At 43.9% G+C, this 22,199-nt stretch overlaps 2 protein-coding genes across 2 annotated transcripts in view; one reads left to right on the top strand and one right to left on the bottom strand.

The window, feature by feature from the left end:
* Window positions 1-380: 380 nt before the first annotated feature.
* On the bottom strand, window positions 381-16,377 carry lta4h (leukotriene A4 hydrolase). Its single transcript, XM_048268233.1, has 19 exons — window positions 16,156-16,377; window positions 15,340-15,470; window positions 14,976-15,096; window positions 13,747-13,815; window positions 12,790-12,894; window positions 10,879-10,931; window positions 10,678-10,750; window positions 7,650-7,790; window positions 7,440-7,463; window positions 5,801-5,871; window positions 5,391-5,502; window positions 4,538-4,682; window positions 2,963-3,066; window positions 2,715-2,785; window positions 2,375-2,429; window positions 2,009-2,104; window positions 1,727-1,809; window positions 1,493-1,597; window positions 381-1,273 (listed from the first exon to the last, which is right to left on the bottom strand). The coding sequence occupies exons 1-19, from the start codon at window positions 16,309-16,311 to the stop codon at window positions 1,135-1,137; spliced, it is 1,854 nt and encodes a 617-aa protein (XP_048124190.1). The 5' UTR covers window positions 16,312-16,377; the 3' UTR covers window positions 381-1,134.
* A 2,285-nt stretch (window positions 16,378-18,662) lies between these two features.
* Window positions 18,663-22,199, top strand: part of elk3 (ETS transcription factor ELK3) — a 23,504-nt gene continuing 19,967 nt past the window's right edge. The window contains exon 1 of the mRNA XM_048268234.1: window positions 18,663-18,905. The gene's annotated coding sequence lies outside the window, so the exon portion shown is untranslated. The remainder of the gene's footprint in view (window positions 18,906-22,199) is intronic.

Below are 22,199 nucleotides of genomic sequence, written 5' to 3' on the forward strand. Positions count from 1 at the left end.
GTCAGGTTCACCAGGACAAAATCCCCTACTCTGTTTAATTTTTTGACTTCAGTGGTTAAATGTGCACGCACGACTTTAGGTTTGGCTTTGACCACAGGACTTTTAGAACCAGTCAGCAGTCAGGGTGATACATGCTTAGCTTGCATGGATTCCTGCTTGTCACCTACAGGTTGAGCTGACTGCTGGCCAGGAAATTATTAATTGGTTGTTAGTGTTGAACTCGTGACTCGCACCTCAGACCCTAGACAGTCCTTATAGGCAGGTCACCCCATTGGCGACCATCTTGGTAACACACTTTGGGCAGTTATCGGGCAGCTGTTTTCCTATTTAATATTTTTATGAATGAAAAAAAAACCCACCCTCAACATAAAAGGTTATTCACGGACAGTATTTTATTTTTATTCATTTTTGACAGATGCTCAGTTTTAAAAAAAATGCTAGAAACAGAATGCCACATTTTGGACAGTTACTCAGTTTAAAAAATAAAAAGCCAGACACAAGGCTCTGTGATAACACTGAAAACAGAGGAGTCTGCCCTGAGATACTGAACCTCCATCAAGCAAACACACACACACACTTGAGGTTTATCAGTACCCCGCATGTTTGGGAACTTAACATGTGAAACCAAAAAGGTGGACATTCCATTTCATTCATACTGAGGAGGCAATGTGTTGATTTTGTTGATATCGCTTAATACTGTGTGTGCACCAATTGTTAACTACTGTGCGTATGTGTCTGCTGACATGTTGCGCGTCTGTCTGTGTGGGTGTGGGTGTGGAAGAGAGGTGTGTGTAAGTGATGCCAGTGAGTGGCTGATGCATAATTAAGAAAAGCGCACATATTTTTTTTTCGTTGGCCAAACATGAAAAGAAAGCACCAGGGTAAATAAGAGCTTGTTTTGGGGGGCACATCCATGGTTGACCCACCCTGCATCAAGGGCTGTGTGGAGGCCATGTCATTGTTCCCACACTGCATTATTCCAACCACTCAATAGTTCACCGGAGCACTGGGCTTTGGGTCATCGGAATTAACGGGCTGTCAGGCCAACGGCCATTTTGTCGGACTACTGAGTCGTCGGAATAATGGGATGTCGGAAACAAAGAGCGGTCCCCCGTGCGGCACCTGTGTGGAACTTTACAGGCCGGTGCTCTGGGTCTGGTCCACCTTCAGGTCTTTGGCCACCAGCATGGCGGTCACCGGGTGCATGGCGGCGCGCGTCTCCAGGAAGGTCTTCACAGCCAGCTCACGGTGCTTATCCCAGGTGTACACCTCCCTACACACAACAATCAATAGGATTTTTTATACAATAGTTTTTTACACACAGACATACAATACATTTTATACAAACACAATTATATCTACACACACACACACACACACACACACACTCTGAACTAAACACACATTTACAGATGATATAAAAATAAATAAATAAATCAATAAATATTGATGAAAGTATTCAAGCTATGGTTATCGGTTGGTCATAGGTTACCGGAAGAGAGGCCGTGTGAACTTCATCCTCCCCTGCTCTGTGGCCATCTTCAGTGCCAAGGACACAGCCTCCTCCCAGTGAGACTTCACACACAGACGCAGCCATCTACACACACACACACACACACACACACACACCTCGTCAAGCCACACTGGGGTTAAGTGAGATAGCGTTATATCCCACACCTGTTTATATCTCACTTGTAGGTGACATGGGAGTTATTCAGCACATTACCTGGCACGGATCTCAGAGTTCTTGACGGCATTCAGGTCGTACACCTCCTGCATCCTCTTCACGTGGGACAGAGGAAGGGGTTCCTGGACACACACACACACGCAATCAGATACTACACATATCAAGTAAACAGGCAGTGTTTGACATTAGCAATGGCTTTCGAAGCTTGCCCGTTAGCTAGTATCTAAAGGAGTGGATTATGAGAGAAGACTAGTCCTGTTCCCTGGGTTTCATTATGGGAGGCAGACATGTGATCATAGGATCATGTGATGGGGTGGATACCTCTAGCAGCAGCAGAGACAGGAACTCGATGACCTGATGAGAGGACAGGGTCTTCACATCTGCAGCACTGAAGCCAGACAGGTCCCCCTCTTTGGCCTGTGTGTGTGTGTGTGTGTGTGTGTGTGTGTGTGTGAGTGAGTGAGTGAGTGAGAAAGAGAGCAAGAAAAGAGGAGGAAAGGGGAAAAGGGGGAGAGAGAGAGAGAGAGAAAGAAAGAAAGAAAGAAAGAAAGAAAGAAAGAAAGAGAGAGAGAGAGAATGAGGGGGGAGATTAGATTTCCTACAAACTTCATGTCTTTATTCATCAAGATATTCTAAACCCAGAAAAGTAAGTCTTTCCAACTATTTGACATGTATGGGGTCGTGTACCTTGATCCATTTCTGGCAGAGGGCGATGCAGGCGTCTGCCATGGTGGTGTCATACCTGCACAGAGACAGACGAGTCAGTCCAGCCCAAGAGTCAAGGCAGAGAGCCAACACACACAAGAACAAGACAACAGGGTGCATTCATGTGCGGGTGTGTGTGTGTGTGTGTGTGTGTGAGAGTATGTATGAGCGTGTGTGCGTGTGTGTGTATGCGTATGAGCGTGTGTGTGGGTGTGTGCATGCGTGTGTGCGTATGAGTGTGTGTGTGTGCGTATGAGCGTTTGAGGCTGTGTAAGAGATGAGAGATGTGAGAAGAGTGAGCAGGTGTGGTGCGTGTTCTCACTGTGGCTTGACTGGGGGCATCCCAGGTGTGTGCATCCAGGCATTCCAGTCCACCTTATTCAGGATATCCACCTGACCACACACACACACACAAAGTAAATAACATAAAACACTCCTTTGTGTATCCACTTGTGTATGCAAACTGTCTGTATGCGCCAGTACAAGTGTCCATATTAGATATTAGAGTGGGCAGGGTAGAGTGGCACCGTATGCCCAGAGCGGGCACTACGCAGGGCCGGGGGGGGGCACCTTGTCCTTGAAGTAGGTGAAGAGGTAGTTCTTCCACTCCTCCGTGGTCACACTGCTGTAGGCAAACAGCTGGATGTAGGACTTCACAAAGCCCATGAACACCTCTGCAGACAGGACACACAGCACATCATGTTTTAAAGAGTGTGTGTGTGTGTGTGTGTGTGTGTGTGTGTGTGTGTGTGTGTGTGTGTGTGTGTGAGAGAGTGAGAGAGAGAGATAATATATGTGAAACTCATGCATTTGCTCCATTTCTCTATGTGTGTGTGTGCGTGCGTGCATAGGCTCCGATTTATGTTTCCGTCGGTGGGTGCTCAAACAAAAAAAGGCCCAATACCAACGCCCAAAATAAACCTCACACAAAAAACAAAAGCACATGAATTGTTGCTATACGATTTTTGAGAAAGCAGTAATGTATGCATTCCAGCACCTTACGCACACAAAAACACCAGTACAGTTTGCGGGCGTCCGACCGTGGGTGTCACCCCCTGAGGAAATTTCTTAAATACTGTTAAGTAAAGGCACCATTTCTGCACACTTTCAGTCACAGAATAGGACCTGCACTATGCCTAAAACACGCATGCATGATCTGGCGTTTGACTCCTGAACATTCTCCCATTAGCCAGACATACTGTATGCATGGAAAACAGTGCAACTCACAAGAGACATTGACATGGCCATATGTTACCCACATACTAGAAGAAAAACACTTTGCTTTATTTTTATAAACAGAAATTTCATTTTGTGTGGACATCTCCAACCAGATTTCCAGTTAAAAGCGCATTAGCCGACAATAGGTGGAGGCAGTGGTTCTCAAACTGTGCTACATCACCCACACTGGTGTAATTATTTTGTAAAGGTCGGTCATGTTTTTATGAATGGTGTGCCTTCTCACAAAAGCAGAGTCACTGTGCTCAACTAGCTAGCTAGATGTAGCTTTCTCCTTCACCAGCCTGTGAGCCTATGAGGCTGTCACGTCGTCAGCAGCACTCTCAGGTCCTTCTCATCTGCTGATACAGCAACATAAGTATTCCACTATAGCATTGCTCCTCATTGCCTTAATCATTTCCTTTTCAGAATGATCCTTCTATCCATAATCATAGGCCTACCATCATACCATCAGAAAGCAATCACTCTCCCCTGCACATGAAGCTGTCTGTGTGCGTGTTGTAGGCTAGATTTGCAGGAGTTCTTTCTATCTGCTTTACTTTTGCAACCTCATCACTTCAATATGATATTGACGTTCTATAGAGAGTGTTTAGTTGTGTCACAAAACAATAGGCCTTGTCAGACTACTTTTCAAATTATATTCGGGACTACACTTTAAACATTCGGGGTTGAAGCCCTGACAAAATGGCCTTGCATCAATTCTTCAGAGTGTCTAAAGAGGAGTTTTCATCCGAGAGACGCTCTCATTGGTGGTTAGGATGTGGCCCAGGGGATTGACAGCAACATAGGCAATCACATTATGACAGAAGCTGCAGTTAGCGCCAATTGCGATGTCTTTATTTTGAATTAATGTAAATTTAGCCTTGACTGTAAGCTGTGTGTGTGTGTGTGTGGGGGGGTCTCCGTTACCTGGTCCTCCCATGAGCTCCTCCAGATGGTAGAGCAGAGCGAATCCCTTCTCGTAAGGCACGGAAGAGAAGGCTACGTCGGGGTCCACCTCGTTTAGGTCAGGCACCAGGTTAGTCAGGGGGCTGTTGGCGCCAAACGTGTTCACCTGGACAAGGGAGGAGGAGGGCAACAGGATTAATGAAAAGGACAGATTGGGGGGAGAGAGAGAGAGAGAAAGAAAGAGAGAGAGAGATTAATGGTGGCCCTTAATGTTCTAATTGTTACTGTAAAAATTGTTATACTGTTTTGCTGGTGCTTTGGCAACACTGCCTACAGTCATGCTAATAAAGCAACCTTGAATTGAGAGAGAGAGAGAGAGAGAGAGAGAGAGAGAGAGAGAGAGAGAGAGAGAGAGAGAGAGAGAGAGAGAGAGAGAGAGAGAGAGAGATGGGGATACTGTGCCAAACAGTGATGTGCGTGTGTGTGTGTGTGTGTGTGTGTGGTGTCCTACTTGGCGGAGTAAGTGTGTATGTCTGACTTGCTTGTTTGCTGTATGTGCATGGAAGTAGGAAGTTGGCTGTCTAGGCTCGTTCAGTAGTTCAGAGTTCCGTGCAGCATCAAATCAAGAGGCTGTGGTGGGGGTGTTGGTGGTTTTTCTATGCTGTTTTCTCATAAATGACTGAAATGTGGAGAGTTTAGCTATCTACATATGGCCCTGCTCTCCCACACCCACACACGATAAAATGTGCACATCGATTACATAAACACAAAACCTGAATTCAGTGCAAAAAACGTGGCATGTATCCATTAAGTGTGTGTGTGTGTGTGTGTGTGTGTGTGTGTGTGTGTGTGTGTGTGTGTGTGTGTCTCTTACAGACTCCTGCAGGTCTTTCCAGCCCCCCATGGCTTTGAACTGTCTGAACTGCTCGTTCTCCAGGCACCTGCCAATCATTCTCTCCAGATATACAGTGTGGCCCTCATTCAGCCTAGAGAGGAGGAGAGAGAGAGAAGGGGGGAGGGAGGGAGAGAGAGAGAGAAAGAAACGTGATTGTTGCATATAAAACTGACACACTTTGGTAGGTTATGAATGGATTGAGATGGGAGACACACAGGCATGCTTGATACCCAGTGTATCTGAAAAGACTAGAGTGATTTAAGGGTTTAAAAAAAACAATATGAAATATGAAACTACTACACAAACACAAAATCACTACACTGCAGAGTTGTGCTGGCTTTGAGCAGTAACGGTCCGTTAAGATCCATTCAAGAGTGTAACTAACGCACCAGAAGTGCTCCCAGGTCTTATTGGTCACTAGGTTTCCTGTCCAGCTGTGCGAGATCTCGTGAGCAATGACCTGGAACAAACAAACAAACAAACTAAGTGAAATGCTTAGCTTAACTGTCACAAACAAACTAAGTGAAATTCTTAGCTTAACTGTCACATCCCAGTGAAACATTAGTTTTTAAGTATAGGTATCACAGAGTGTTAGTTCCAATAAGCGGAGTCAGTTTTCAGAGGTGTTCGGTTGGATTGAATAGAAACAAATAGCAACAGAATAGATTAGTGATTAGCATTTTCTTATCGATTAGATAATCTATCTTATCTAGATATTCTTATCTAGATAAGATAGATTATCTAGACCCATTGGTAATGATTATAGTCATGGCTGAGGATGCTGTAAAATGAAAAGTCCTTAGTTGAACACTATAAACACATTTAAACACCTTTGTGCTGACTGCCGACTGAAAAAATGAAGTGAAGGTATTTAAATGAAATATTGTATGACTGATAATATCTGTAAATGTTTAAGCTTCTATGAAATTAAACCATTAAACAAACAAACATTCAAACTGCATAATCCGAACATGCAAATCTGTGGCTGTGAAAAATGACTGACGAAAAATGAAAGACGTCTACATGATTTCCTGTGTGGCCTTCCTCTGGTGACTAGGGCTTGGTGGAGCTTATCTGTGGCTAAAATGTGTCTATGTGGTGTTTTACTGGATTTGCATATAATTTTGCAATATCACACTGCATTGCAGTGGTGTCGTTAGATATGGGATGTTTTTCTATTAGCCCTGGATCAAAAAAACAAACAAAAAAAAAACAGAGCAAATAACACAGAATCTATTTAAGGTTTATAATCCAATCATGCATTAAAACCTTGCAATGAGATGGACCTATTTATCAAACATTCAAGTAGAATACAGTTGTCCTCTCACTCTCCTTCATGCAGCAGATCTAACTTAAACGTTACCTTACCATAAAGCATCATTTGGAACATACGCTAATTTAAGGTAATGGGTTGGTTAGAATGCCATCAGCCTGCCCTGAACTAAATTGCCTATAGTTTGAAGTATGGCCCAACAGTGCTGGCCTATGCTTACTTTGCCTTTGTAGAATCGAATTGGTGAGTCTTCAATGGTTTGTTCTCCTGAAGCTAAGCATGACATGAACCATGATGTGCATGTGTATGATGCATATCTTTGCTAATTAAAACATATTCCACTCTACTAGGTGGCTACGCTATAGTTTGTTTTTTAATAGCAAACAGAAATGTGAAGACTGCAACAGGTCATCACATCCTTTCATTGTCAAAGCAATGACGACCGCTTATGATAACTTAATTGTCAACTTTATTGTCAACATTATGCAATCAATGTGGCACAAATGAGGCTAGAGTCGGTGGATTAATCTATTAAAAGTGAGCAGCAAGAACAGGCAAAATGGAAATTATGAGAACCTTTTAGACTCAGTGAGCCTCAAATGTTTTCAACTGCTGGACAGCGGTCAGTGGAGTCTTATTACCCGTTTATTAGCTTATTACTAACCCCTATTAAAACATAAATAAAAAATAAAAATAAATCAAAATGTACCCACACATTGAGTGTGTGTGTGTGTGTGTGTGTGTGTGTTACTTACGTTAGACAGGGATTTGTCCCCAGCCTGCATAAAGGGGCAAAGAAAACAGAACATAAGACCACTACAACATTAGAAATCTAGAACACCACACATCTAGTCTGTGTTACAAGAGATGAACACAACTATGCTCTGTGTGTGTGTGTGTGTGTGTGTGTGTGTGTGTGTGTGTGTGTGTGTGTGTGTGTGTGCGTGTGTGTGCGTGTGTCTCACCAGTAGGGTGGGCGTGGCGAAAGTAAGGCAGGGGTTCTCCATTCCGCCGTAGGGGAAAGATGGCGGCAGCACCAGCACGTCATACTGACCCCACACATACGGCCCTGCCAGAGACTCCGCAGTCTTCAGCATGGACTCCGTCTGAGAGAGAGAGAGAGAGAACTTATTATTTAGTTTATTATTATTATTATACATTTTATTGTTCCTTCTCTTTTTTCCAAACAAATACTGTACTTGTTTTATATTACCGGTAGTTTGTTATATGTTTGCTTTGGCAACACCGCTTCATTGAGTAATGGCAATAAAAAAAAAAACAGAGAGAGAGAGAGAGAGAGAGAGAGAGAGAGAGAGAGAGAGAAAGAAAAGGCGAGACAGAGAGAAGGAGGGAGATCCAGGAGAAAGAGGAAAACAACAGAGCGAGAGAAAGGAAACGGAATGAGATATAGAGAGCAAGAGAGAGATATATATATAGACAGATAGATAGATAAAGAGAGAGAGAGAGAGAGAGAGAGAGAAAGAGGGAGAGAGAGCAAGAGAGGGGAATGGGGAAACGTAGAGTGAGAGGAAGACAGAGAGAGGGAAGGAAGACAAAGGAGGAATAGAAAGGACAAAGTCAGTCAGTCTGTTTCTGAGTGGGTTCAGGGGTCAAACACTCTCCATCTCTCACCCCTGAGAACTCAAACGCTATCTGATTGACATACTCTTTCTCAGAACACACCAACAAAAAAAAAACCAAACGTTCAAACTGCACACTCCATATCAACATGTGAATCTGTGGCTATAAGAAATGACTTATGAAGCATTAAAAATGTCTGCATTTCCTGTGTGGTCCACCCCTGGTGATTGATATCCGGAGACTTCTTCTTATTATTTTTCTTTTTACCTTTTTGTGCACGCTATTTAGCCCAAACCGCTTAACGTACAAATTTGGTTCAAACGCTGTTCCGTAGATCTTCCAAGGCTTTACCGTCTTATCCGTTTTTCATTTTTGAGAAGTTTATATTTTTTGAGATATTTGTAATTAAAAGTGTATTTTTCCCCCATAGACTTGAATGGGGGCTGTGATGTCATAAAAGAGCCAGCTGCAATCGTTAAGTAGTTCTCAGAGCAGTTCCCAGGCTAATCAGAACACTGGCACAGGTGTCACCTGGGAGGAATTCAACTGTCTCAGCCTCTAAGCATACAATCTAGCTCTACCTGAACTACACATCCTGTTAAAGTGTTTCCTGTGTGTCAAAATAAAAGTCCCAGCCATATCTCATGCATTCAGCATTATATCTCCAGAACGGCTTGACGTACATGCTTCAAATTTGGTACGAGTGTTTTTATGGACTCAAAGATGAAGTTGAAGTTGGAAGTTGAAGGTCAAATGTCAAGGTCAAAAACACCTTGAGTATGATATCTCAAGAATGCCATGTCACACAAGATTCAAATTTGGTTACTCCAGAAGCACCTTTGCAGGTATCACAATTACCCTACCAACCAGCTAGCAGCAAGCTCAACAGCCCCAACAAACACCCTAACCAGCAGACTGCATCCCCTCGTGTAATTCCTCGGAATTGCATTTCTAGTTAGGGCTTGATGCTTGATGTTGCTGATTGGATCATAAACGGCCACAGCAACGAAGACGAATGACTGATAATGACTGACTCTTCTTTATTATTGTGTTACATGTTCCAAATGTTGTGTATGAAAGGTGCAATACAAATTAAGCTTATTATACAAATAAAGCTTATTATTGATAGAGCTCACCTGTGGCTAAAATGTGTCTACATGGTGTTATTTTGCAAGATCACAATGCAAAAGTCGATAGACGGTTGTCAGTGAAATCGTATTACTCATTTATTAGCTTATTGCGCACATAAGCTTATGAGAGAGAGAGAGAGAGAGAGAGAGAGAGAGAGAGAGAGAGAGAGAGAGAGAGAGAGAGAGAGGAGATGAAAACAGAACAAGCTTAGAGGAGACGGAAACTGAGGGACGAGAGAAATAGAATAAAAAGTGAGGAGGAGAGAGGGAGAGGAAGTGAGAGGGAGACAGAGAGAGTTCAGACACAAACACAAAGAAGGAATAGAAAGGACAAGGTCAGTCTATCTGTTTCTGAGTGGACTCAGGAGTCAGTGTGGTCACAATCTCTCCATTTAGGCTGCGCTGTGTTGCAGACAAATGGATCCATAACACCACATTTGCCTATGCAAATAACTCAAGTCGTTATATTGTAGCCTATTTGTGGAGGTTTTTTTATTTGGAAAGTCAAATCCATTTTCCTCTGGAGATAAACTTGTGTGCTTGCTGTGTATTAGTGTTGTGTTGGCTATTTTGTAAGAATGTGAAATGAATAAATATCAGAACAAGAGGCTTTTGCGCAATTGGCGAAAAATGAGCGATAATGCGCCTACTGTAGTGGAGTTTGAGACGGAAATGAGAGGAAAATAGCGTTTAAAATGTCCATTTAAATTGGAGCCTAATCTAACGCACTGTTGTGATAAGGCAGATATTAACTGTAAAGAGTGCATCTGCAATCAAAACTATCTGCAGCCTAAAACGCAAATTCAACAGCCTAATGTCTAGTCTATGGGTGTGCACTTTAGTTGTTGACAGCGCGGTCTTTGAGATTTCAGATTAAAGGCTTCATTTTAGCTTTTAATCAGCCAAGCTGAAGAGCTGGTGTCAGATTAATGTCCCTTGCATTTTACAACTGCGTGGTCCGTGGCACAGCGGTCCACAGAAATGTTATTTCATTTTGCGAGTGAGATGTCCACGCTCTGAAGGGCCCCCCCGATGTGTATTGCCCCCCTCAGTTTGAGAGCCACTATTTTAGGCTATTCTACATACAAAAATGCAGAGGAAGTCATGACAAAACCATGACTGTGGTAGTAAATAGTAAGCCCCTAGCTTTCCTGGCTGAATGGTATAAGATAGTCACAATTTATGTCGTGTAGTAGGCTATGATGGCAACCCAAATAAAATCTACTGCAACCCTGTCTTTGGGAACCAACGATCTAACATAGAGAACAAGCAGGCCACTCACCTCTGAGAACTCAAACGCTGCCAGATCAACGTACTCTTTCTCAGACCACACCCTGGTGCGGGGACCGATCTCCCTGCACACACAAACACAAGTCATCAACACAATGTCAGTAGTTGCCCACGGTGATTCATGCAAGTGTGTGTGTGTGTGTGTGTGATAAGGGGCATGATATACTGCATGTTTATGAGTGCAAGTACTTACCTGCTCTCCAGGGCACCAACCACAATGGCAATGAGGTAGGAGGGCATGGGCACCTGCAGGGGCAATAGAACCATCAGCCTGACATTCTATCTCTACACACACATGCATCTCTCTCTCCACACACACATGTAGCTCTCTCCACACACACATGTAGCTCTCTACACACGCATCTCTCTCTACACTACACGCACCTTCTACACATGTACTTTCTCTTCTATTCCCCACATGCGACACACAACCCTTCTCCCACACACACACTACCACCTCTTGTTAATACACCTCTTCTGTTTACCACGACACACCTCCCACACACACACACGCGACCTCTTCCCCCACACACACACCCCCTCTCTACACACACGCACCTCTCTCTCTCTCTACACACACGCACCTCTCTCTACACACACGCACCTCTCTCTCTCTACACACACGCATCTCTCTCTCTCTCTCTACACACACGCACCTCTCTCTCTCTACACACACGCACCTCTCTCTCTCTACACACACCTCTCTACACACGCACCTCTCTCTACACACGCATCTCTCTCTACACACACCCTCTCTCTCTACACACACCTCTCTCTCTACACACACACACACCTCTCTCTACACACACACCTCTCTCTCTACACACGCACACACCTCTCTACACACGCACACACCTCTCTCTACACACGCACCTCTCTCTCTACACACGCACCTCTCTACACACACACCTCTCTCTCTCTCACACACACCACCTCTCTCTCTCTACACACACCTCTCCCCACACACACACACACCTCTCTCTCTCTCACACACACACGCACCTCCTCTCTCTCTCACACACGCACCTCTCTCTCTCTCACACACACGCACCTCTCTCACACACACGCACCTCTCTCTCTCTCCACACACGCACCTCTCCCCACACACGCACCTCTCCCCACACACACCTCTCTCTCCCCACACACACCTCTCTCTCACACACCACCTCTCTCTCACACACGCACCTCTCTCTCTCACACACGCACCTCTCTCTCTCTCACACACGCACCTCTCTCTCCACACATCTCTCCTCTACACACACCTCTCTCTCTACACACACCTCTCTCTCTACACACACATGCAGCTCTACACAGCTCTCTACACACACGCATCTCTCTCTACACACACCTCTCTCTCTACACACACTCTCTACACACACCACCTTCTCTTCTACACACACCTCTCTCTCTACACACACACCTCTCTCTCTACACACACACCTCTCTCTCTACACACACACCTCTCTCTCTACACACACACCTCTCTCTCTACACACACCTCTCTACACACACACACACACACAGTGTCTGTATGTGTAATTGAGAAATGGCATGAGGGGAGAGAAAACTAGAGTGGCAAAACAAGATCGGAGATTAAAAAGGCGAAGTGAGAAAGATGGCATGGATGACAAATCTGAGTGCATGAAAATGAAAAGGAAGTGGAGGGGGAGAGAGAGAGAGAGAGAGAGAGAGAGAGAGAGAGAGAGAGAGAGAGAGAGAGAGAGAGAGAGAGAGAGAGAGAAAGAAAGAAAGAAAGAAAGAAAGAAAGAAAGAAAGAAAGAAAGAATGAAAGAAAGAGAGAGAGAGAGAGAGAGAGACAGAGAGACTGCAAAAAGAGGATGAACCAGAAAGACAGAGAGAGATGTGTGTCCAATTTTAAATGACCTGAAAAGTCAAGCAACAAGCAAAAGTGAACTGAATCTAATTTGATAAATTAGCAAAATAATATTGTCAAGTTAATAAGACGAGCAAGATTCTAGGTGCAAACACCTCGGTTGGCCGGCTCAACGCTCCCACACACCACACAAATTCATGCACGAGGCTCTTCGCCTGTTCCCCATCACTGACACTGATAGATGGACGGAAGAGAGAGTGTGTGACTCACCGGCTGCCTGAAGCGGTAGATGATCCTGCTGTTGTCATGGGGATCAGCCTCCTGTCCATCACGCATGGCACTCATCACAGCCACCAACTCTTTGGGCACAGACACCTGTGTGCACACACACACACACACACAAACAATAAGTTAATAAGTTAAATAAATCCTGGCCCCTTGGCTGATTTATAGTCGTAATGAGATTCGGCCAACAGAGCTATTCCTTGCAAATACAAGGTGTCACTTCACTACGGAAGCAATCAAAAACTAAATATTTACCAGAAGTATTGGCAGTTTCAAGAAAAGCAGACAATCTCATGTCATTAATAATAACCAATAATGAGGCAACAACCTGTCTGTTTTGTGAAAGGACAGAGATACAGACATGAAGCTAGTTATAAGCGAGCGACGCAACATGCAAAATAATGTAATGAGGAACTGTTTCTGAATGACTGAAAATTAACAGTTATGCCGCAGTTTGTGAATATCGCATGCGCAGAAAAGGCATGTTATTCAGAAAGTAAACATCAGTGTCAAACACAATTGCAGAAAGAAAAAAAAAAAAATTACGCGACCGTGTGTCCTAATGCAAGAGTTGCTAATATTAATTCACCTGCTAAAAACACAGCCACAGGCTGATGTTAAACGACAATGCACACCTGTCTATTAGCGAATTTAGGTACACTATGCAAGATTTTCAACTTAACATAGCCAATTTGATGGTAAATAAACTTGTAATAGGCAAATCGTTTGAGAGCATTATTTTTGGACTGGGATCTACTACTACTACTACTACTACTACTACTACTACTACTACTACTACTACGTATTTACCATAGTAAATGTGTATGTGGTGTTTGTCTCTGTCATACACATACTGTCATGCTCACAGAAAAAAAACATTCAAAAAGCACAAAGTGTTTGATAGAGAGAGTTTGTGTGTGTGTGTGTGTGTGTGTGTGTTACCTGAGCATAATAGGTGTGTTTCACTGAAGGTGTATCCTGACAAGGAACCATACTTCTGCAGTGGGTGGCCTGAGAAAAGACACAATGAATACATGACTCCCATGTGTGCTGGAGTGTGTGTGTGTGTGTGTGTGTGTATACAGTACATCGATCTATATCATTACATTTAGAATTTTAAGAGCTGGAAAACTGGAGGTGAAAATATGAACTGGAAAATCTGAGGTAAAAAACCTGTGTGTGTGTGTGTAATGCATTCTCATCACCATGTGAAACAACTCCTTACACACACACACACACACACACACTCCAAATGCACAAGCCTCCCTATCCCTCACCTTTACAACAGTAGAGCCACTGTTCAAAGTTCTGGTGCACTTTATCAGTGTGTTCACGCATGTCCCATCTCAGCACTACTGATATTGCCCACAATCAGAGAACGTAATTAATGAGGGCATAATTTTATAGCAAGCCGTCAGCAAGATTCTTTCCACCAGAAACGCACACACACACACACACAAACTGTGCATTCACTGACAAGAGATTGCCGAGTGCATACATTGCATACACATATTTTTCCTCCCTGACTATAGACACACGCATGCATGCACGAGCGCACACACACAAATCTTGCTTGCTAAATCTCTGAGCACCAGACTTGTGGTCTAGCTACCGTTTGTTGTTTAGCAAGAGCCAGAGGAGTCGCAAGACTGGCTACATGTTGTGTGGAAAAAGTCTTCTAGGCTTCTAGTTCCTGCACTCTCACACCACAAGCAACTATCACCACAAGGACTCAGTTGTGCTACACGGACTTCTGCAATGTATGTGTGTGTGTGTGTGTGTGTGTGTGTGTGTGTGTGTGTTAGTGACAGTTTACTTTTAAACCAGCTATTCTTTGCTGAGCACTTACATGCTTTTGCAAGCGTGTGCACATACACACAGACAAACACAGGCGCGCACAAACACACACACACACACACACACACACACACACACACACACACACACACACACACACTCATTATCATGCTTCTTTTAACTGCCACATTCATTTTTCATTTACTCAGTATGTGTGATACAGAGAGGATACTGTAGAGATATTTACATTATTGTAATTGTCTGCTGATAAGGTCTGATTGTGGTGTGTGTGTGTGTTCTACACCGACTGAAGAGGAATTTCTTTCTGGCACATACTCACAAACACAGACACACTAACACTCTCACACACACACCTGGCACTGGCTGAAAAGATAGGGGTGTTTCTTGCCGGCAGTCTGAGTAGGAGTGAGCCACTGCAGAGCCGACGCCTTCGGAGATGTCTCGTAGGTCACTTCAACAATCACATGCTGACCCCTACACACACACACACAGCAGAGACAAAAAGAGGAAACAGCATAAACATTTTATTTTCTATACATGATTATCTACAATGGGGTATTCAGCTACTGTCATATATTTCACTTGCACAGTTGAACAGGACCATGTTGTGCTGTTACTATGACATATCCGATTACTTGCTCACTTTTCTGTGCTGTGACCAACTACTGTGAGCTGCCCTATGAATGTCGATCAGTTTTCAGTACTAAAGTAGAATACCTGGAGAGCTCAAAGGGCAGTGTTATCTCCAACGGGGAGCCCTTGAAGCTGTGCTGCGGTCCCAGGGAGAACTTAGCAGGCTGGCCATTGGCAGTCACCGCGGAGATCTTCAGGTCCCGGGAATCAAGAGTCTGGCGCAGGAGGGGGAGAGAAGTGTGTCAAAAAGTCGAGTAGTGCAACACTGATCATATCTTTATTTTTATCGGGTTGGCTTCAATAGACGTGATAAATATCACACATAGTTGCTTCCAGATGACTTGTGCACTGCACTGTGAACCTGACAAGGTGGCGGACACACCTGTCAAAACTCTGAGCAAAGGTACTTGCAACCACGTCTGTGACCCATCGCGGAAAGGGCAAATCAAAGTTCAGAAACACCGCAGATATCGCTGACAAGGAATCCCCCACGACCACACATGCAGCCTGACTTAACATAGTTGCATACAAGCTACGCAGCAATTCTATAAGTCAGAAGGTCCACGAGCTATCTAGTTTCGATTGATTTGACTCTCCCATGAACTGACAGGCAGTTGACACAAACGGGAGGATAACATTAAGAGACTTTAGCCAGCTAGTTGTGTGACTGTAACAAACAATACCGTTACCAAACAAAGATATGACGAATAAATCAAAACGAACACCATATGCGCTAGCCACCTCGAACAGTATGGGATGATAGTGTGTAACGTTAGCGCACGCGCTACGGAATGACCCATATTTTGGTTTCGACCTAAATGAATGAAGCCTTACTAGCATGACAGCTAACTAACGTTAGCGTTCAGTGCATAAAACAACACAGATGCGCTCTAGCCTTACCAGAGACGTGAATGTGTCCTCCAAGACCTCAATAGTAAGAGCGACTTTGCTCTTGAGAACATGGCTGTCAAAATCCACGTGGTAGGTCAAGTTCAGATGTTTGGTGGCGCATTTGGTGTAAGAGGAGAAAGAGCAGGGATCTGATGCTGGGGCCATGATCGGTCCGTTCAGAGTAGTAAACTAGCACAGCTTGATGCTCAATTTAAGTTCAAGCTCGATCCATGTGACAGCCGGTGTGCTGCATTGTGGGAGTTCGAGTTTTTAAGGCACTCTTTGCTTCTTGCTACCGAAGAGCTTTATGGCCACCCACCAAAAGAGCAAGTTTGGCGCCATCTATCGAATATATGGGGAATTTTCTAGGTAATATTTTCCTAGGCCTAGATAGATAGATAGATAGATAGATAGATACTTTATTGATCCCCAGGGGAAATTCAAGGTCTCAGCAGCATACATACAAGACAAACACATTCTTTAACAGCAGAAGAGTAATTAAAGTATATAATATAAAAACACAACTAAGCAGTAAGGACAGTAAAAGATAAAGAATATGCTAAATATACTAAAATACAAATTATACTAACACTTAATACAATATATAAAAATATACTAAAATACAAATAACAAAATTACAAATTATACTAACACTTAATCTAAATCAATTCTAAAAACAGTATCCACATAGTGATGATTAATAAATCAGAGGCGCTCACCACTATGTGGATACTGTTTTTAGAATACACCTACAGTGTATGCGTATTGTAATTTGCAAAGTCTTCAGTTCACCAACTTAGGCTAACACTCATTGACTAAGTTAAACAAAGACCCATTTCCTGTTAAATTAAATAGGAAACCAAATGTCTAATTATTTGGTTCGGAGAAATGAATTACCGGTACATTTATCACCCACTTAACTTCATATTCAGGTCTTTGCATGTCTTGATGCTTTGATGCCAAGCCAGTAGTTGCTTATTTAGAAGAGCAGGGTTTAAATAAAGGCCACTGGTGTTTACCTGTGTTGGCAGACTATTTGGTACTCTTTATGATGCTGTTGGTGTGTAGGCCATTTGAGGTATAGGGCTACATGGTAGCTATCCTATGGAGGTCTTCATCCATGTAATGGTTCACCTGAAGAGGGTTAAGATTAAGAGGCTTCAATAGTTTTAAAATGTTAAAATGGGGAATTTGTTTGTTTTCAGTTGTTTTGTTTTGGACAGTTTAGCCTGCCAGGGCATTAACTATCGCCAGTGTAGAATAGACCTAGTTAATTTGGGAAATATCACAGTAACACAGACACTGAAAGTAGGCTAATAATAGCAGTGGCATCATGTCTCAGAACAGACAGGCTACTGTACTTTTGTTTTTCTTGACAGGGAAAGGCATTTATTTTCATATGGTAAGGAAAAAGCACCTAGTTAAAAGCACCTCTACGCTATTGTTAATAGAAACCCAAGGCTAACCACTGCAAGAATAACTTGTTCATGTCCATGACTCATGGAATGAGAATGTTCTTCAGTTAGTGATTATTTTGGAAATGTGTTTCGATATTTTTGTTGTTTGTTTTCTTTCTTTTTTTATTTTAAGGTTGAGTCTGTCACAGGATCTGTCCTAAAACTGCACCGCAAGTAGACTGCGCTTGCTTTGCGTTGGTTGAACCGATGCAACTGATAAATCTCACCACTAGGTGGCGGCGCTTTCTTAAAAATGCGCCTAATTGGACATTTTAATTAGTTGCACATGTTGTGACATTTCTGGATTTTGCCTAAAGGGGGCATTTCTGTGTCACCTTAATTGCTCCTTCTCCACCATCCAGTGTACTGTATATATAACACAAAGCTTCATTCTTTATTCTATTTTATTTTTGCAGTATACGTGAGAAAGAGGTATAATCTATATTAACATACAGATAAGGTTACTGAATAGTAGGTTGATATTGTAGTCAGAAATATAGCCAGAAATAGAGAATCAGAGAGAGAGAGAGAGAGAGAGAGAGAGAGAGAGCAGATGTTTTGTGAGCTCCAGTTTCCCGTCAGTGAAGGATATCCCTCCAGGAAACCGGAAGATGGATCCACTCCCCTATGGTGGCCCCATCTCACACACACACACACACACACACACACACACACACACACACACACACACACATGCATGGTCTAAAACATAAGCTTGTTCATGCAATGAATGTGAAAAACCAATATGCATCAGTTAATTTGGTCACAAACCTCCCTCAATACTTCAATCACACACACACACACACACACACACTCACACACACACACACACAAACACACACACACACACAGACACACACACACGCTCGTGGTGTGGAGGAAGGAACAAGAGCTCCTCCCAGTGGTCCTGGGCAGGAAGACGGTGACGTCAGTTGGAGCAGTCCTGCGCTTAGTTCGGGTTACAATATTAACTGTGTGTGTGTGTGTGTGTGTGTGTGTGTTGGCCATCGGCGGGTAGAGCGCGAGGAGAGGAGGAAAAGCGTGTTTACACAGACGGCCGCGCGCCTGGGGAATAATGCGCGAGGGGAAGTGAGCCGGCTCTCTGTCTGCCTGCTCGAACTTCCTGCTCGGAGCAAAGCGAAAAAAAACACACACTCACACACACACACCGAGAGAAAAAAAATCAGGATCCCATTACAGTCGTACTGAGCCGAGGAGACGACAGCAAGCATGGAAAAACAGGGCATTTTACGGAATACTTTCCAATAATTCTTGACCAGGAAAAACAAATTTACGCACCGGGTAAGTTAGAGAAGATAATTTTATTCAGTGTGCCTTATTTTAAGTCAGTTGGACATATATGTCTTTGAATGTTTATTAATCATGTTATTTTCTACGAGACCTTGTGTACATGTATTAATCATGCCAGATCGCAATTAACTTGAATAAATTATATAATTTGCCATACACAGCAGAATGGAATACTTATGTCTAGAATATGAGTTCAGTTCAATGAATATATTTCCTCAACTCACGGTGATCAATGAATTACCGTACACTACAGCAGCAGCCAGAGTTACAGATTTGTGTTTACGCACTGCGCTTTTATGGTACGTCACTTATAGGCGCGTATTTCTTCCTGATTATTTACGTATATTGTTTTTTTTTTTGGAAAGGATTGGAAACTAAACGTTTTCAGCGCTGCGCTCAAAATCGCGTTGCTGGCTCTTTAAAAGCACTAGTAGAGTTTCTGGTTTGTCTGGAAGAAGCAGTCTAATTGCCATGCGCTTCCGGATTGAATCTGGCAGCAGACAGCATCTTGAAAATGAGTCATTGGGCCAAACAAAGAAACTTTTCAGCTCTGAGACGCGCCGATGCCTTGCAGCAGTGGCTATCTCTATCTGTATGTGGCAGGTTTGTTAGTGATGACCAGCCAACGTGTGTGGTGGCTATCAAAGTGAGAGGGGCAGACGCGTAAACTGGGGACACGGTGGTTACGCTCTGCGCTGTCCCAAAGGCGTTGTGCCAAAAGACAGAGCTGTTAAACTCCACTCCAGACTCACTCGACTGTTGTGTGTGTGTGTGTGTGTGTGTGTGTGTGTGTGTGTGTGTGTACTACACCATCCTCTTGCAGTAGCTCGCTGAATTTTCCACTGCCTGCGAACAGGAAGAGCGCACATTTAGTCATAGCTAAGTAATGTCTGAACACACCAACTAATCTCATTAGGAGTTTCCGTTTGCTGCACACTGGAGGCTTTTGTGCGCACTCTGGAGCGGCAGGCAGAGCGTCTTGCAGGCGTCGAGTCCTGTTCCTGGCTTAAACCTTTTTTGTGCATATTCATTAACGTGCGCGCATAATTGTGGTCCACGGGCGCTGTTTGTTGGCAGAGGTTGCAGACACGCACTGACTCTCTAAAGGCCGCTGGCGCAGACGGTGCGGCTTGCTTGCTTACTTGTTCGTTGGAAAGCATTACAGACCGACCAGGAGCTGTCATCGGGCGCGCTTTGAAAGCGCAAGTTCCATTGTTGAAGCGCAGGCTTGACGTGCTGCCTCCCTTGAACTGCCGTCATGAGGAAATTCTCTCTCTCTCTCTCTCTCTCTCTCTCTCACACACACACACAAACACACACTCACACTCTTTCTCTCTCTCTCTCTCTCACACACACACACACTACTTTTGTTGTCAATATGACCTGATTAACAGTGTCATTAGTGCTGTCAGTGACAAGTTTAGGCCTAGACAGTGACAAGTTTAGGCGAGGGTTAGGGTATTCGACCCCTGTGCACCTATGGGTCTAAAAGGGAGGGGGTGGGGTGACTGAGGCCATGTAGCCCAGCTGTGGCACTAACCATTGGCTGTATGGTTGCTTGTCGCTTGCAGGAACTTACTAAATGCTGTGGAAGCATAGAACATTCTTATGAGAGGATGTTTGGAGGTGAGAGGAGGTGTGTGTGTGTGTGTGTGTGTGTGTGTGTGTGTGTTTGTAAGAGGGAGGCTTTATTGAGTGCAGCCGAAGTTCTGTTTCAGCCCTTAGGAACTCTTCTATGCCAGCCAAAGTTCTCTAAAGGTTAGAAAGGTTTCCCTCAGAGGTCGTCACATTAGAGTCTGTCTTGAGTATTCATGCTGCATGTACAGATGCGTCTCAGCAAAGTCTCTGTTGGACATCCATATTGTGGTCATTGTGGCAGATTTCCACTGATATGGGACAATGTATTTGCAACCAGGGATGAGACGCAGATGTTCTATTGACAAATCTCATTTCCATGGCAACCTCAGTGTTCCGGTTCTACAGTGTGCTTTGCTCATGCACAGGTGGGTCTTCTCATGTCTCTGCCCGTCCACTTGGCCTTGTGCACAAGAGCATAGCCTATAACACAGTTATAACATGTTAAGTGCATATTAACATCACTGGGCCCTACTTTATTTAGTGGGTAAAGTGCAAAGTCTTTCAGCAAGCACTAGTTCATGCATATTCTCAGTCACAAGTCACAAGTCACAAGTTCTTGTGCATGAAATACTGTGTGGCATATGGGAGCACTGAGCTGCCTCATCAATGTTTGTGCTTCAGTTTCTTGCCCATGGCGTTAAGTTAAGGACCCCACCCCTTTCTCTTGCTCTTTTATTAATAATAGTATTATCATGTTATTTTATTGCTTGTTTTCTCTGATTGCTTGTTTAATGGATTGAGTGTTTTATTGTTGATTTTGTAAGGTGACCTTGAGTGTTGAGGAAGGCGCCCATAAATAAAATGCATTATTATTATTATTATTATTATTATTATTATTATTATTATTATATTAAACTAGCAAACTGATTATGTCTCGTTAGTAAATTAACCTCAGGTAGACTTGCCCATCAATAAAATTAGGGCCCACTGTGTTAAGAGGACCGTGTTAACTCTGGGGATGCATCTTACTCTCTGCCTTCGTTCAGTTCCTCAGAACACAGTTCTGTATGATGGGTGGTCGGCGTTCCCGGATTGGAACTCCTTTCTGTGTTAATCTTCTCTCCGCATCTCGGCACGGCCAGGAATAATTCTCATTAAATCAAACGGTGAATGCTTTGGCAGTGGTGGTGGTTGGGGCTGGTCCGGTAAGGAAGAGGCTCTATTTTTACCGTGCCGTGGCGTGCAGTGCAGGGCTGGACAAAACGGCTGGGAATCGCAGCATGTGTTTATGCAGTCGGATTATTCCCCCCCAAGCACATCAAAGCCCTCATAACTCATATCAGGCCATTTCCTGCAGGAGAGTCTTCCTACGTGTATGCATTCACCATATGATGCACAAAGAGAGAGAGGCAGAGAGGGAGGGAGGGACAGAGAGAGAGAGAGGAGGAGGAAAAGGGTGGAATGGTCCCCAAGCTGCACACAAAAGAAGCAGCGGAAATGTTCCATTTGTCCCGTTCCGTGTGCTGGTGGCGTTTTCCGGGCCCTGTGTGTGTGTGTGTGTTAGTCGGCGTGGGGCAGGAATTCCTACCTTTCAGCGTGGGAGGGCCTTTCCCAGGAAGACACCCTGCGCTGGAGAATTGGAGGAAGTCCTCATTTAGACAGCTTTACGGTTTCTCAGCGCGCTGCCCTGCGCTCAGAGGATGCGCC

The sequence above is a fragment of the Alosa alosa genome, chromosome 17 (genome assembly GCF_017589495.1).
Source record: "Alosa alosa isolate M-15738 ecotype Scorff River chromosome 17, AALO_Geno_1.1, whole genome shotgun sequence".
NCBI lineage: Eukaryota > Metazoa > Chordata > Actinopteri > Clupeiformes > Clupeidae > Alosa > Alosa alosa.